The 16,708-nt window shown below is 39.6% G+C and overlaps 1 protein-coding gene across 2 annotated transcripts in view; it reads right to left on the reverse strand.

Moving 5' to 3' along the window:
- The window catches only part of LOC126365895 (N-acetylgalactosamine kinase), a 98,289-nt gene that overhangs the window by 39,037 nt on the left and 42,544 nt on the right, over positions 1 to 16,708 (reverse strand). For both annotated transcript variants that reach the window (XM_050008615.1, XM_050008614.1), the window contains one exon: positions 5,425 to 5,582. In XM_050008615.1, the coding sequence (XP_049864572.1) occupies positions 5,425 to 5,582 (158 nt within the window). The remainder of the gene's footprint in view (positions 1 to 5,424; positions 5,583 to 16,708) is intronic.

The following is a 16,708-nucleotide window of genomic DNA, read 5'->3' on the forward strand; positions in this document are numbered from 1 at the left end:
GCAGTGCGGCACTTGAGACAGTTTTTGTGGTATTAACATCAAGTGATTGATGATGTTTGAATTACTGACCAAAATACATACTGTAAGAAACAATAAGGCATCTCAGATTAATATAGAGTCCTTTCTGGGTTTAGAAAAGGAATCAATGCTCTCACTCAATATGAAGTCACTCTGAAAAGCTTGACTGAATAGCCAGCTTCACTAAAAGCGCAGCTGTGGGAATGCAGAAGTTATCCAAAGTATGTTACGTTGAGTTAAAGGTGAAAATACACAATTCAGCCTATGTGAAACAAAAAAGATTTGACAACTGAAAGTCAGAGAAAAGAAACTTACTAAATAGGTGACATTGCAAAGATGTGGAACTGAAATCACTCAATAGAGGGAAGGTCACTGCACCTGACTTGGTACCGATACAAATCTACGTAGCATATGTGAAAGGATTCACTTTTCTTCTAGAAGCAGTGTACTGTAGGTCTTTGAAGGAGTGAAGTGTTCCTTATGAATGAAAAAAAAGCACAGGTATTACCAGTTCCCAAAAAGGATCATCAAACAGATGCACAAAACTATCTGACGTTGGTCCGTCGTAAAGCTTTGGAATATGTTTTTGCTCATGTAGTACGACACTGCTGGAGGCCAAAAAATTGCTCAGTAGGAAGCAACATACTTCACTGGGTGAAACCCAGCTTGCTCTGTTCATCCAAAAGCTTCAGGAATATGTAGAATAGATAGAGGTGTCCATGTAGATTTTGTGTTCCTTGACTTCTGGAAGGCATTTGATACAGTTCCATACTACTGCCTAATGATCAAACTATGAGCATATGGAATATCTGACCAACTGTTTAATAGTATTGAAGAGTTCCTAGCAAACAGAACACAGCATGTCCGTCTGAATGGAGAGAAGTTTTCAAACATAAAAGTAACTTCAGGTGTGCTCCAGGGGAGTGTTAAAGGATCATTACTTTCACAATACATATAAATGACCCAATAGATATTGTCATAACTTACATGAGGCTTTTTGCAGATGATGCTGTAGTATAGATAGAGAAGTTTCAAAATGCAGGAAGTCCTGTAGAGGATCAACGCTTGGTGTAGAAGTGACAATTGACCCTTAACATTAGGAAATGTAACATATTGTGAAAACATAGACAGAAAGACATATTACTGTATGATTACACAATTGCAGAACAATCACTGGAATCAGTTACTTCCTTGAAATATCTAGGAGTATGCATACAAAGTGATCTGAAATGGAATGACCACATAAAATCAATCACAAATAAGGTAGATGCCACACAGATTCATTGGATAAATCCTCAAGAAGTTTAATCCATCAACAAAGGAAGTAGCTTACAAAAGGACTCATTCGACCAATACTTGAATATTGCTTCTCAGTATGGGATCTGCACCAGATCAGGCTGATAGAGGAAATAGGGAAGATTCACAGAAGAACAGCACATTTCATTACAGGTTCATTTAGTATCCACAAAGCATCAGATAGATGATCAATCACCTGAGCTGGCAAACACTGTAAGGGAAGTGTTCTGTATCAAGATGTGGATTATTGTTAAAGTTCTGAGAGTGTATGTTTGTAGATGAATCTTCAGATACATTGCTTCATCCTACGTACATCTCATGAGAAGGCCATGAAGATAAAATTAGAGTGATTCAATCCCACATGGAGGCTTACCAGCAATTATTCTCTCTGCAAACTATGCATGACCAGAACAGGAAAGGAAAGCAGGGAAGTGATATGGTACACAAAGTACTTCCCTCGACACATTGCAAGGTGCCTTGTGGATTATAGGTGCAGATGTAAATGTCATTATATAAGTTGGCAATTGTGGATTTTGGAACATGAAATGGATACTCTAGAGTTGAATAAGAATCTACACAAGTCAAAGAAGTGCTCCGAGATCTGTAGTTTCAATTCCTAAGTAAAGCATCATGCATTGCAATAGCCTCTTTTCTTATTGAACATTGTTACAAAGATCTCTAAACTGCTCTGACATCATTCTTACATAGTTGACTTTATAAAATCACAAATTCAAACATGTATGTCCTTCTCCTTTTGTATTGGTTTCAAGCAAACAACATGAACTCCATCACAACTAATTTACCATCAAAACTTTCATTTTAGAGATGACAATGATACTCCAGCACTCACAAAATGTCAAAACTGCAGGGTACACTGATGTCACTGTGTAGACAGGCATTTACAAAATTAATGTGCAACACCTATGTCACAAAACAATTTTTACCAATCCAGATTCTCTGCTTAAACCACGCTTAACAGAGCCAGATCAGCTGCTAGAAGATAGATGGATTACATTTTTTGCTGAATTGCTCATCACACCCAAAGTGACCAAAACAGCAATCTATTGCAAGATGGCAGACAACCTCAGAAAACAATCGAGATGTACTTTGATGCATAAGACTGAAGATGCTAGTATGTTAGAAGTCTGGAGGAGATTTGATCCAGCAGTAGATGAAAAATGGCAGCTGCTACTGCTGCTATTGTTGATGATAATTATGTTGATTGTATTTTAGCAATATTAGCTGTTTCTCATCACAATGACACTAATATCTTTGTATAACTCATCCTTGTAGTGGTCTGAGAATTAAACAAGGGCTATACTCCTGAGCCCTCCATGTAGAGGAATATTTGACTGCAGCTTTCAACACTTCTGTTTCTGTAAAACAGAGCTACTATATATGTACAAGAATAACATGAGAAAGGATTTGAAGTAGTAATTTTTTGAACGTGCATCAAATTCATCAGATCTTGCAACTGCTGACCTCCATCTGCCCCCACATCTAAAAACGTTATAGTTGGAGAACATTTTTAGATCAATGAAAAATTGGCAACAGCCTTATGAGGATATTTTGTACCCCTTCAAGCCACAATATAAGGCTCTATCAATTCCCTTCAACATACCTTTCAAGTTCTTTGCTATCTCTGACAGAATTACAGTGTCATCAGCAAACCTCAATGTGTTTATTTCTGCTCCTTGAACTTTAATTCCCTTCCAACTTTTTTCCTTGGTCATCTTTACTGCTTGATTAGTACACAGATTGAACAACATTGTGGACAGACTACAACCGTGTCTCACTCTTCTCAACTACTGCATCCCTTTCATATCTTCCAACTCTCATAACTGCAAACTGGTCTCTACATATGTTGTATATGATCTTTCACACTCTGTATTTTATCCCTGTTATGTTCAGAATTTCAAAGAGCGTACTCCACTCAATGTTGTCAAAAGCTTTCTCTAAGTCTAAAAATGCTATAAACATAGATCTGCCTTTCCTTAGCTAATCTTCTAACATAAATCATAGGGACAGTACTGTCTCTTGTGTTCCTACATTTCTGCGGAGCCCAAACTGATCCTCTCCAAGGTAGGTTCTATCAGTTATTCTGTTCTTCTGAAAATAGTTCACGTCAGTATTTTGCAACCATGATTTATGAAACTGATAGTTTGATAATATTCACATTTGTCATTACTTGCTTTCTTTGAAACTGGGACTGTTACATTGTTCTTAAAATCTAAGGGTCTTTCAACTGTCTCATATATCTTGCATTACAAGTTAAGCATGTTTCTGTTATCCCAATCTATAGTCACAAAAATTGTCATCACATGCTAATTTTTGTGATGATAGATGGTAATAAATGAACTAATTCTACACACACTGGATCACTGATTCTATTCGCAACTATGCTGCAGCTTTTGAAGCAAGTGAAACAATTTTGTCATGGCTGACTCCCCCACGAATCACATAATTCTGAGGGAATGTTGTTTACTCCATTAAATTTGTTTTTATTTAGGTGTCTCACAGGCTCGTCAAATTCTTCTCACAGTGTCAAATCGCCCACTTCACTTTCATCTATTTCTTCTTCATCAGCCTTCCCTTCTTTGCTTACAAGGGGAGGTCCACAGGGGTAGGATTGACTTTTTGAAACCATCTATATGGTGGTGTATATAAGGTCAAAAGCTTTAATTGAGAATGATGAATTTGGCTATGAGCTAAGTAAATTTGGCCATTTACCCCAGTCATGGAGGGGTAAGCAGTGCAGTGACAGAGGGGTAAGCAGTGCAGTCACTGCTGGGTTAGATGTGAGATGGGAATGTCCAGTCCTGACAGCTCATGTGCTTACACAACTTGCACTAATTCCCTGCTATCGTATAAATTTTGATATGAAAGTAACGTGGATTCGCAAATGTGCATTACAGAGATGGTTATCTAGAAACACAATACTTATTGTAACAAGGGACATAAAATTAATTAAAGCTCTTGTAGCACAGTACAGGAAAACAGGTATTTAAATCAGTTCTCAAACTTTTTTGATCGTGACTAATATTCAAGAGCGCATTTAAATGTAAATACAATTACTGTTATTAATCAATTTATCATCCACTCATACACACAACACTTTGTCACACAGGTAAACTGTCACAAGTTCAGGGTTGCTAGAGGTGGCAGCAATCTGGAATAGAGAACAATTGAACAAAGTGTTCCAAATGGTGTCAACTTTTAACAATTGGCACTTGCAGGCTGGTGGCCAGTGTGTTGCATCTTCACTATCTTTATGGTATCTCACATTTGTGGCCTGAGGTGTCACCCCACAATGTCAGTATTGGCTTTTGAGCAAAGAAGTTTGACGGCCGTTGCTCCAAAGTGTCACACAGAAGTCTTTCATAAATTATTCACAAATGAGGGTCCACTTTGAAGAATGGCTTCAGGTTGTGATACCTGGGACCCTACCCTATCATGCTGTATAGATAGTTTCAAAAAGTTGATCCCATCCTGGGAATATCTCCTTGTTAGTACTAACTTGCCCTCTGAGGTGTTTCTATATGTAAAGTTACTTCTCTTTTCTCTGAGGTTTCTTTAAATTCCCCACAGTCACGCAGGCTTCCACAGCTCTGCATTATTCCTCAAGTCATTGTTGTTTTGCTATTTTGCATTTTCTGCCCATTTCTATGTGCAGTTATTTCTGTGGTGTACCTATATTACTTGGAGAGCTACACGTTTTCTTTTACAAAAACATGTCATATGATAAAATAATAATAAATATATTAAATTTAAGAACTTTATTAAATGCTGCGTGTAGAAGAAAAAGCAATATCATAATTCTGTTAACACATATGTTGAAGATTTCTTGGAAGTCATAAACTGTCTGATGAAATCACACATCAAAGGAAAATCAGAGTCAAGATTCAAAAATAATAACATATGGATTTTGTTTAATTCATGTGGCTGAATAAATTTTTTTCAACTTTACCAATGTAAATACTGTTAATTTGAGAACTAATACATGGATTATTCCAGCTACAATATACCCACATTATTTTGTTAATTTCAATGACAACCATAAGATATTATAATCTACCTTACGCCATTGTGAATAATATTGAAGAGAAATACCTGGCCAGCTAAACGGCATTCTGCTACACGACAATTGTAGTCATGGGTTGCAGCTTTATTCACAACACTAAGAGAATGAGCTATGACAAAAACTGCGCCACTTGGAAGCTTAATGTTTTCAGCTCTTAAAGGATTGAATTCAATGTGCTTGGCAGATCCTAAAACAAGATAAAAATAATTAAATCAATACAAAGTGTTCTGTAAAAAATAATAATCAATCATCATAAAGGAAGCTGCATGACAACGAGGTTAATTCCAAAACAAAAGAAGCAGAGAATAGCAGCTTCTTCTCATTAAAAAAACAGACAGTCTGCAATTATTAATCACAACTTTCAATTCTCATATGCTTATGTGTTGCACTACAAATGGTATCAAAATCAGGAGTCAGGGAAATTATACATTATGCATATTATTAATTAATCTAAAACTTAGCATACACTTGCCAATTTGCAACTCACTAGGTCAGAATAACAAATATGAATATGGATATGGATATTCACTTCATTGGATCTGCCATTTACTTCTGACTCACTCTCTTGGCATACTATAGGGATTGCATTGTATTGGGGGACGAAAATTCCACCATGCATCTATCAAATATGTTTACGTTGCTCTAGAGAGTAGAAAATAGTAATCTCACTGAATTTCATTTTCTACATTCTTTTGAAATAATTTTGCTAATGAAGTGCAGTATGAACACAGGAATGTTTCATCACCTAATTGTAGTTTAATGAACAGTCATCCATACTTTAATGTGCCTATCTGCCATTTAGCACTTTGTCTTCACATGAAGTTGTAGTGATTCCTATCAACTATTGTTTATTAGCTGGTTATTCTTTATTTTAACAGATTAAAAAGTAAATTGTACAGAATTTAGTATTTCTCATGAAGCACCACAAGAAGCAAACAGTATATTTTCCTATGGCTCTTTCTACTTAACACCCAAGAGCAAGACAGTAGGTAAAGTTGCCTGTGTGGGAAATACTGACTTTATGTGGAGTCTAACCACTAGAAGAGTATGTCTGCATTTCTTGTTTATAACAGTTTGTTTTATTGAAAACTGAAGACATTCGAGTTTGAAGAGTAATCTGCTGGTATTACAGGATGCCTATGAAAGAAGACTAATTTCCCTTTAGAACTCCCAATTAAGATAGTAGTGATGCAGACAGAATATCATGACCCCCAAGGAGTATAAAGGCATGGTGGTTCACTTTCTGTCCTTGAAGGCTTGCTAACTCGCTAACCAACCCCCCCCCCTCCCCCCAAGCATTATGCAATTATGTGGGAAGATTCTTTATGATTAGATGCCAATGCAGCATTTTATCAATCAACTTGGTGTGCCTCCGCCCATGGGCAGCTAATAATTCAACAGGAGGACACTGTAAATAGGCAGACTATGACCCACCCAGTAACAGAGTTTGGCAGGGTCTGAGGTTTGATGACACTAGGCTGTTCATGGAATCTTGCAAATGCAACAGGACATTGTCAAGTTGAAATTGGTTCCCCTGACCACAGCTGAGCCTGCTGCAAGGATGGTGCACAGGCATCAGCTGGTTAACATCGCAATGTGCATTATCAAAACATGGCTCTGAGCACTATGGGACTTAACTGCTGAGGTCATCAGTCTCCTAGAACATAGAACTACTTAAACCTAACTAACCTAAGAACACCACACACAACCATGCCCGAGGCAGGCGCACGGTTCCAGACTGTAGTGCCTAGAACTGCTCGGCCACTCCGGCTGGCATGCATCATCAGCATGCTTTCTCTTAGCAGTGTGTGAGGTCTTCAAGCAAGTTTCTCCTGGCGTATACAACTTTCAAATAACTTCTAGGAATTCAGCCAGGTAACACTTTCAGCGACCGCCGATATTTTGGCAGGAGAACACCCCGCCGTTTTCAAGGCAAACTGCAACGGACAGGCAGCGTACATGTAAATTTAAAACTGCGGTTCTCGGACTGAAGCAGGAAAGATAACACACACACTGAACACTAGTGCCATGAAAGATGACCAAAGTCAGAGCTACCGATAGCGAGACTATGAATTCGCAGGTGAGGTAGCATTGACTCTGTCCCTCTGTGTTTTGACAAGGGAGGGAGCCGGATTCCAAACAGAGTTTAAACAGAAACCTCCATCCCTGTTAACAAGGTTGCTAGCTAATTTAATCTCAACTGCCTCCCTAATAACACTGTCCCAAAAGCTGGATGTGCATGCCAATATCTCAGATCTCGGTATTATTATAGAACATGGGGTGACCAGTCTCCAAGCAATGTTCAGCAATAGCAGATCTACTTTGACTGCTGTAATCGTGTGTGCCGTTTATGCTCAGTACATCGGTCCTCCATGGTCCTGATAGTTTGACCAATATATGCCATGCCACAGCTACAAGGAACACGATAGACACCCGCCTTACGCAGTACAAGATCATCCTTAACGGAACTCAAGAGTGCTATAATTTTAGATGGAGGTCGGAAAACACATTTCACATAGTATTTCCGTAAAATACAAACGATCTTGTTGGATGTGTTTCCTACTTAAGGCAAAAAGGCAGTAGATTTAGGTGTTGACTCAGAATTATCATCAATCACCCGATGTACAGTTGGTCGATAGCACAACACACGTTCAATCTGTCTATCACTATAACCATTTTGACGAAATGTAACTTCAAGATGGGACACTCAGCTGGAAAAGTCTCAGCGTCAGAAATGACATGTGCCCTGTGTACCAAGGTACGAAGTACCCCTTCACGCTTAGCCGGATGGTGACAACTATTAGCCTGTAAGTACAAGTTGGTGTGAGTACATTTCCTGTAGACTGCATGTCCCAATGATCCATCATCCTTCCTCCTAACCAACACGTCAAGAAAGGGAAGGCAACCATCCTCTTCCACCTCCATCGTAAAACGAATGTTTGGGTGGATCGAGTTCAGATGTTCTAGAAAGACATTCAAATTCTCCCTACCATGAGGCCAAACAACGAAGGTATCGTCAATGTATCTAAAGAAACAGGCGGGTTTCAAAGGCGCCGACTCCAATGCATGCTCCTCGAAGTCTTCCATAAACAAATTTGCGATCACAGGAGACAACAGACTACCCATTGCAACTCCATCTGTCTGCTCGTAATACTGGTCATTAAATAAAAAGTAAGTGGATGTAAACATATGCGAAAGAGATTAGTTAATTCAGCACCACCTTCGTGGCACTAGTGTTCAGTGTGTGTGTTATATTTCCTGCTTCAGTCCGAGAACTGAGGTTTTAAATTTGCATGTACGCTGCCTGTCGGTTGCAGTTTGCCTTGAAAATGGAGGAGTGTCCCCCTGCCAAAATATCGGCGGTCACTGAAAGTGTTACCTGGCTGAATTCCCGGAAGTTATTTGAATGCTACACCAAGTACAAAGCTGCTGTGGCAACTGGACGAGGACATGCATCTGTGTCTGCTCCAGTTTGATGTAACAACATAGAGTTTTACTATGATCTATCTTTTTAGCGGCAGTCCCCCACCTCTGATAAGACTTCTGACTCCCTTGCTCACCGATCAAACCCACAATGCCTAGGTGACTGGCCAAAGGGATGCTCCTTCGCCTATTTCATGGAAGCTGCCTGTTACCAAATCATGGCTTCAATGACATTCTACTTAAATGGATTTTACCAATAGTCTTCATCCCTTATACCATACGAATGCCACAAAATTTTGCTGTAGTTATTGTGGCAAAATCAAAATGCAAAATTTTACAGCAAAATCAAAATGAACTCCTTTTCTCAGCAGTGTGACCAAAAAACTGTTCAAAAAAGTTCTTCCAGTTATGATGGGTGGAATTAAGATGTTCGGGTTAACACAAAATTATATCAAAGACTAAAAACATTGTTAACGGAGAATTTTGATGCAGCAGTTCCTGAATTTGATTTTGTGTCTGATGAATACTGTAAAACAACTATCTCTGAAAACCTTGAGTTCATGCCAGTGGTCACTTGAGAAGCAGACAGACCAAACAAATACCACTTTTTCTTCTTCTTCTTTTCTTGCATTTCAAGTAATAGGCCTACACTTGCTATGGTGCACATCTGTTTCTTGCACTTCCCAGACTTCTCATTCTAATTTCTGACTTTGTAAAGTATTCTGCCACTGTTCAATCTGCCAAAATGTTAATTCCACTTTCTTCTGTTGTCTTCAGTTTTGTTTCTTACATTATATATGTTTAATTCCTTCCTAATGTCGTTGTTTCTTTATCTCTCTACTTCAATGTATGAACTTTCACAGCTCTAAGAAATATCATTTCAGCTTCCTGGATCTCTCTTCTTTATGATTTGTGAATGGCCCAAAATTCACTTCCACAGAGTAGTGTAGGGATAGCCATTATTTTATAAAAACTTTATTGATGCTATTTCTTTTCTCTCTCTCTCTCTCTCTCTCTCTCTCTCTTTCTCTCTCCAATTTCTGAACTGTTGATTGTTTCACAAATATTTTGAAATTTTGCACCTTTCTTATCTATATCTTTGTCATACTCTGGTGTGGTATCATATCCCACATAATTGAAATGACTGACCTGTTCTATTACTGTACTCCTTATCACTATTTTTGCTTTTAAATCAGGTTTTGAATGACTAGTAGAGCTTTACTGTTAATGGCTTTACTGAAGTAACTTCCAGTTATGCCCATTTGATTGTGCCACTGGAAGTCATAGGCCAAGTGATTTTTTAAAGTCTTCCAAAACATTTAAGTAGTGGATAAGCCACAAAGACTACACAAACAGTTAACAGACACTATCAGTAATGAACTGACTGGATCATGTACTGTTCAATAAAGGACATCCTCATGTTGAAAATCAAGTAGCCTTTAAGCTTCACAGATGTGTCCATTGGTCCTGTATGTGTGGTTGCCCACAATTCTCAACTGCTGGAATTACATATGGCCACACAAGCCATCAAACCTCTTGGAAAAACAAGACTTATACAGCTGTGTTCAAAACTGGCCGAAATTAACAGTATATAAATGTTTCAAGGCATCACTGCACATGTGTGGGCATTTATTTACTGGATCTATGAGATTACATTTTTTGGACACCTTCCTTCTCTTACCACAGATGTAATAACAAGGCTTGAGCCAAGAGACATTTTGTCTTCATTCATGCAGACAATAATAAGCACCACTGGCTCCCCACTGTATTTTTCTGTTAAATATATAGCTTAATTATTAAAACCATTCAGGGAAGTGTACCCATCAAACAGGTAACTCCGTGAAGTTTATTGAGACTCTTAGTGGCCTCAGGCTTAGTATCTACATCTACTTCTACATCCATACTCCGCAAGCCACCTGACGGTGTGTGGCGGAGGGTACCTTGAGTACCTCTATTGGTTCTCCCTTCTATTCCAGTCTCATATTGTTCGTGGAAAGAAGGATTGTCGGTATGCTTCTGTGTGGGCTCTAATCTCTCTGATTTTATCCTCATGGTCTCTTCGCAAGATATACGTAGGAGGGAGCAATATGCTGCTTGACTCCTCAGTGAAGGTATGTTCTCGAATCTTCAACAAAAGCCCGTACCGAGCTACTGAGCATCTCTCCTGCAGAGTCTTCCACTGGAGTTTATGTATCATCTCTGTAAAACTTTCGCGATTAATAAATGATCCTGTAACAAAGTGCACTGCTCTCCATTGAATCTTTTCTATCTCTTCTATCAACCCTATCTGGTACGGATCCCAAACTGCTGAGCAGTATTCAAGCAGTGGGCAAACAAGGACACTGTAACCTACTTCCTTTGTTTTCGAATTGCATTTCATTAACATTCTTCCAATGAATCTCAGTCTGGCATCTGCTTTACCGACGATCAACTTTATATGATCATTCCATTTTAAATCACTCCTAATGCGTACTCCCAGATAATTTGTGGAATTAACTGCTTCCATTTGCTGACCTGCTACATTGTAGCTAAATGATAAGGGATCTATCTTTCTATGTATTCGCAGCACATTACACTTGTCTACATTGAGATTCAATTGCCATTCCTGCATCATGCATCAATTCGCTGCAGATCCTCCTGCATTTCAGTACAATTTTCCATTGTTACAACCTCTCGATATACTACAGCATCATCCGCAAAAAGCCTCAGTGAAGTTCCGATGTCATCCACAAGGTCATTTATGTATATTGTGAATAGCAACAGTCCTACGACACTCCCCTGCGGCACACCTGAAATCACTCTTACTTCGGAAGACTTTTCTCCATTGAGAATGACATGCTGTTTTCTGTTATCCAGGAACTCTTCAATCCAATCACACAATTGGTCTGATAGTCCATATTTTCTTACTTTGTTCATTAAACGACTGTGGGGAACTGTATCGAATGTCTTGTGGAAGTCAAGAAACACGGCATCTACCTGGGAACCCGTGTCTATGGCCCTCTGAGTCTCGTGGACGAATAGCGCGAGCTGGGTTTCACACGATCGTCTTTTTCGAAACCCATGCTGATTCCTACAGAGTACATTTCTAGTTTCCAGAAAAGTCATTATACTCGAACATAATATGTGTTCCAAAATTCTACAACTGATCGACATTAGAAATGTAGGTCTATAGTTCTGCACACTGGTCGATGTCCCTTCTTGAAAACGGCGATGACCTGTGCCCTTTTCCAATCCTTTGGAACGCTACGCTCTTCTGGAGACCTATGGTACACCGCTGCAAGAAGGGGGCAAGTTCCTTCGCGTAGTCTGTGTAAAATCGAACTGGTATCTCATCAGGTCCAGCTGCCTTTCCTCTTTTGAGTGATTTCAATTGTTTCTCTATCCCTTTGTCGTCTATTTCGATATCTACCATTTTGTCATCTGTGCGACAATCTAGAGAAGGAACTACAGTGCAGTCTTCCTCTGTGAAACAGCTTTGGAAAAAGACATTTAGTATTTCGGCCTTTAGTCTGTCAACCTCTGTTTCAGTACCATTTTGGTCACAGAGTGTCTGGACATTTTGTTTTGATCCACCTACCGCTTTGACATAAGACCAAAATATCTTAGGATTTTCTGCCAAGTCAGTACACAGAACTTTACTTTCGAATTCATTGAACGCCTCTCGCATGGCCCTCCTCACATTACATTTCCCTTCGCGTAATTTTTGTTTGTCTGCAAGGCGTTGGCTATGTTTATGTTTGCTGTGAAGTTCCCTTTGCTTCCGCAGCAGTTTTCTAACTTGGTTTTTGTAGCAGGGTGGCTCTTTTCCATCTCTTATGATCTTGCTTGGCACATACTCATCTAACGCATATTGTACTTTGGTTTTGAACTTTGTCTACTGATCCTCAAGACTATCTGTACTTAAACAAAACTTTTGTGTTGAGCCGTCAGGTACTCTGAAATCTCCTTTTTGTCACTTTTACTAAACAGTAAAATCTTCCTACCTTTTTTAATACTTCTATTTATGGCTGAAATCATCGATGCAGTAACTGCTTTATGATCGCTGATTCCCTGTTCTGTGTTAACTGTTTCAAATAGTTCAGGTCTGATTGTCACCAGAAGGTCTAATATGTTATTGCCACGAGTCAGTTCTCTGTTTAACTGCCCAAGGTTGTTTTCAGATAAAGCACTTTAAAAAATTTCGCTGGATTCTTTGTCATTGCCACCCATTATGAACGTTTGAGTCTCCCAGTCTACATTCGGCAAATTAAAATCTCCACCCAGAACTGTAACATGGTGGGGAAATCTACTCGAAATATTTTCCAAATTATCCTTCAGATGCTCAGCCACAACAGCTCCTGAGCCAGGGGGCCTACAGAGACATCCAATAACCATGTCTGAGCCTGCTTTAACCGTGACCTTCACCCAAATTATTTCACATTTCTGACCTCCGTCAATTTCCTTTGATACTATCGCACTTCTTATCGCTATAAACACGCCTCCCCCTTCACTGTCCAGCCTGTCTCTGTAGTATACATTCCAATCTGAGTTTAGAATTTCATTACTGTTTACATCTGGTTTCAGCCAACTTTCTGTCCCTAGTACTATGTGGGCATTGTGACTGTTTATTAATGAGAGCAGTTCTGGGACCTTTCTATAGACGCTCCTGCAGTTTACTATTAGCACATTAACATTGTTATTCCCTGTTGCATTTTGCCTACTCCTACCTTTCCGCGTCTCAGGAGGCGTCTTGTCGGGCCTAGGGAGGGAATTCTCTAACCTAAAAAACCCACATGTGCACTCCACATGTACTCCGCTACCCTTGTAGCCGCTTCCTGCGTGTAGTGCATGCCTGACCTATTCCGGGGGACCCTACATTTCTCCACCTGATAGCGGAGGTCGAAAAATTTGCACCCCAGATCTCCGCAGAATCGTCTGAGCCTCTGGTTTAAGCCTTCTACTCGGCTCCAAACCAGAGGACCGCGATCGGTTCTCGGAACAATACTACAAATAGTTAGTTCAGATTCCATCCCGCGAGCGAGGCTTTCCACTGTCACCAACTCCGCCAACCGCCTGTCAAACTGAGGATGACCTCTGAACCCAGACGGCAGGAGTCATTAGTGCCAACACGAACAACAATTTGCAGTCGGGTGCACCCAGTGCTCTCTATCGCCGCTGGCAGGGCCTCATCCACATCTCGGATGAGACCTCCTCGGCAAGCAGACAGAGTGAACATTGGGCTCCATCACCTGCCTAACGTTGGAGCTCCCAATAACTAATAAAGCTCTCCCCCCCGTGTGCTTGCTTGGACCTTGCTGGAGGAGCGGCCACATGTCTACTCACAGGCAGAGCGGGCGATGCCACACAGCCAGCCTCCACATTGATGAATTGATGAGTTTTGATACAGTATCACTATATACCACGGTACCTTTAGAAGACTCCTCCTCTCTCATTTCCCAAAATTTTGACAAAGAGAGAACTGTTTCGATTGTGTGCTAAAGTCATCTTATTTTTTATTCAGTGGTGAATTTCATGAACATACTGACAGAGTCGTCATGGGAAGCCCTCTGCCCAATATAATGGTTGATTTATTTATGGGAGATTTTGAGGTCAAGGCACTTGATTCTGTAAGTTTTAAACCTCTAGGTTTCTGGAGGTAAGTGTACAAAGCAGAAAGGATGACTTATATCAATTTTTGTAGTTTTTTTAATTTCATTCATGCAAGTATTTAATTCACCATGGATATAGAAAAGGATGGCTGCTTCCCATTTCTGGAATTCCTAGTTCATCATGAAGTTGATTCTGAAGTAAGGCGCACAGAATATTGCAGATCCATTGTCACAAGTCTCTATTTACATACAAATAACTGCTATCAATCTTTACAAACCACTAGTATCTTAAAACTTTGGTGCTAAGAGCACACAGTGTCCCAGAGAAAAATTCCCTTCAGCATGAACTTTCAAAGCTGAAAGGCAGTTTCAAAATAAATGGATATTCCCAGCAACAGATTCACATGACATTTCTCATTTGTCTGGTATTTGATCAAGAAGATGAGTGTATGTTTGAGAAGTGTACCTTAGGCGCACAACTCTTGCAGTGTTCGTTAATGGCACAAGGGCACTAATCAAGGGTACAAATTCCATCTTACCAGACAGTTCAGATGACAGATGAAATGGTCTACAGTTGGTTCACAACAAACAGTTTAAATTTTATTCTAACAAAACATAATATTATGCTATTTTAAACATGGACAGAAAGCCTGTTAGAACCAAAAGATGACATTTTTGAGTCATCAGTCTCCTCACTTGTGAAACCTCTTCATCTCAGAGTAGTGCTTACACCCTATACCCTAAATTATTTGCTCGATGTATTCCAATTTCTGTGTTCCACTACAGTTTTTACCCTTTACACCTACCTATAGGTCTCTCTGATGTCATAACACTAGTCCTGTCATCCTGTGCTGCCTTCTTATCATAGTTTACCATATGTTCCTTTCTTCATCAATTATGCAGAGCACCGCTCCCTTTTTTTAAATATTATCAGTTCATCTAATTTTCAACATCCTTCTATAGTACCACATCTCACAAACTTCAATTCTTTTCTTTGTCTGCTTTTTAAGTCCTGCTTGCGTCATCCATTGTGTGTTACTTTGTTTCCAAGGTAGCAGAATCGGTCTACTTAGTAGTCCCCAATTTTGACATTAAGTTCATTGCTACTCTCATTTCTGTTTCTCTTTCATAGGTTTACTCTCAATCCATATCCTCTACTCACTAGACTTTACTCCATTCAACAGTTCCTGTAATTCTTCTTCACTTTCACTGCAGATAGCAATGTCATAAGCACATCATATCATTTATATCCTTTCACCCTGAATTTGAATCCCATTCTTGAACCTCTCTTTCATTTCCATCACTGCTCCTTTGATGAAAAGACTGAACAGCAGGGGTGAAAGACTGAAACCCTGACTTACATCTTTTACAATCTGAGCACTTCATTCTTAGTCTTCCATTCTTATTTTTCCCCTCTTCATTCTTGTACATATCACACAGGGTGATAATAATTAAAGTTAAACTTTCAAAACACTGTAGAAATAACACCACTGGTCAGAATGCCATCTAATTGCAATGGTGTATTATTGGAGAAGGGGGGAAAACGTACAGCAGAAGAAAAAGAAAAATAGTGTGAAAAATGATCAACAGATGGCGCTGTATGTGTCAGAATATGTAAACGAAAACACCTGTCATGTGCACGACCCATTGAAGTTGGTATAAACACACCAGGTACACGAATTTTCTTCCTTCTGTGTCTATGATGTTCGCCATGACTGTCTCAATGCAGGATCGCACTCTGCTTGTAAAGCTGTGTTACAAGAGTGATGACTGTGCACATGTTGCTCTGCAGAAGTTCCAAACACTGAAGGGTTTGAAAAAAGGCATTGGTCCGATGACTGCTGTGAGCCTGGAGAAAATGATTCAGCAAATCAAAAAGACAGGTTCTTTTGGTGTGCAACCTGATAGAGAAAGGAAAAGAATTGATTCGATGTCAGTGGAAGCAGTGTCCACAGCAATGCAGGAGGCGATGAGTGGTGGTGTGCAAACGTGTAGTGCACAGAGAATTGCCCAAACATTGGACATACCTATGAGCATGGCATGTAAAATCCTATGAAACATCCTTCTTTGCTATCCAAAATTATCTGCGTGCACAACTTGCTTCCTGTTGATCTGCCAGCACAAACAACCTTTGCTTTAGAATTTCTTGCTCTCATGGAAATGGACAATGATTGGCTGTGGAAGATTTCACAGACAGACGAAGCCCACTTCCATCTGACAAGATGACAGAATTGTCAAACATGGGCAACGGAAAATCCACACACAAATCAACCAGTACCACTTTATCCTGAAAAGGTCACTG

This window comes from Schistocerca gregaria, chromosome 4 (genome assembly GCF_023897955.1).
Source record: "Schistocerca gregaria isolate iqSchGreg1 chromosome 4, iqSchGreg1.2, whole genome shotgun sequence".
NCBI classification, from domain to species: Eukaryota; Metazoa; Arthropoda; class Insecta; order Orthoptera; family Acrididae; genus Schistocerca; species Schistocerca gregaria.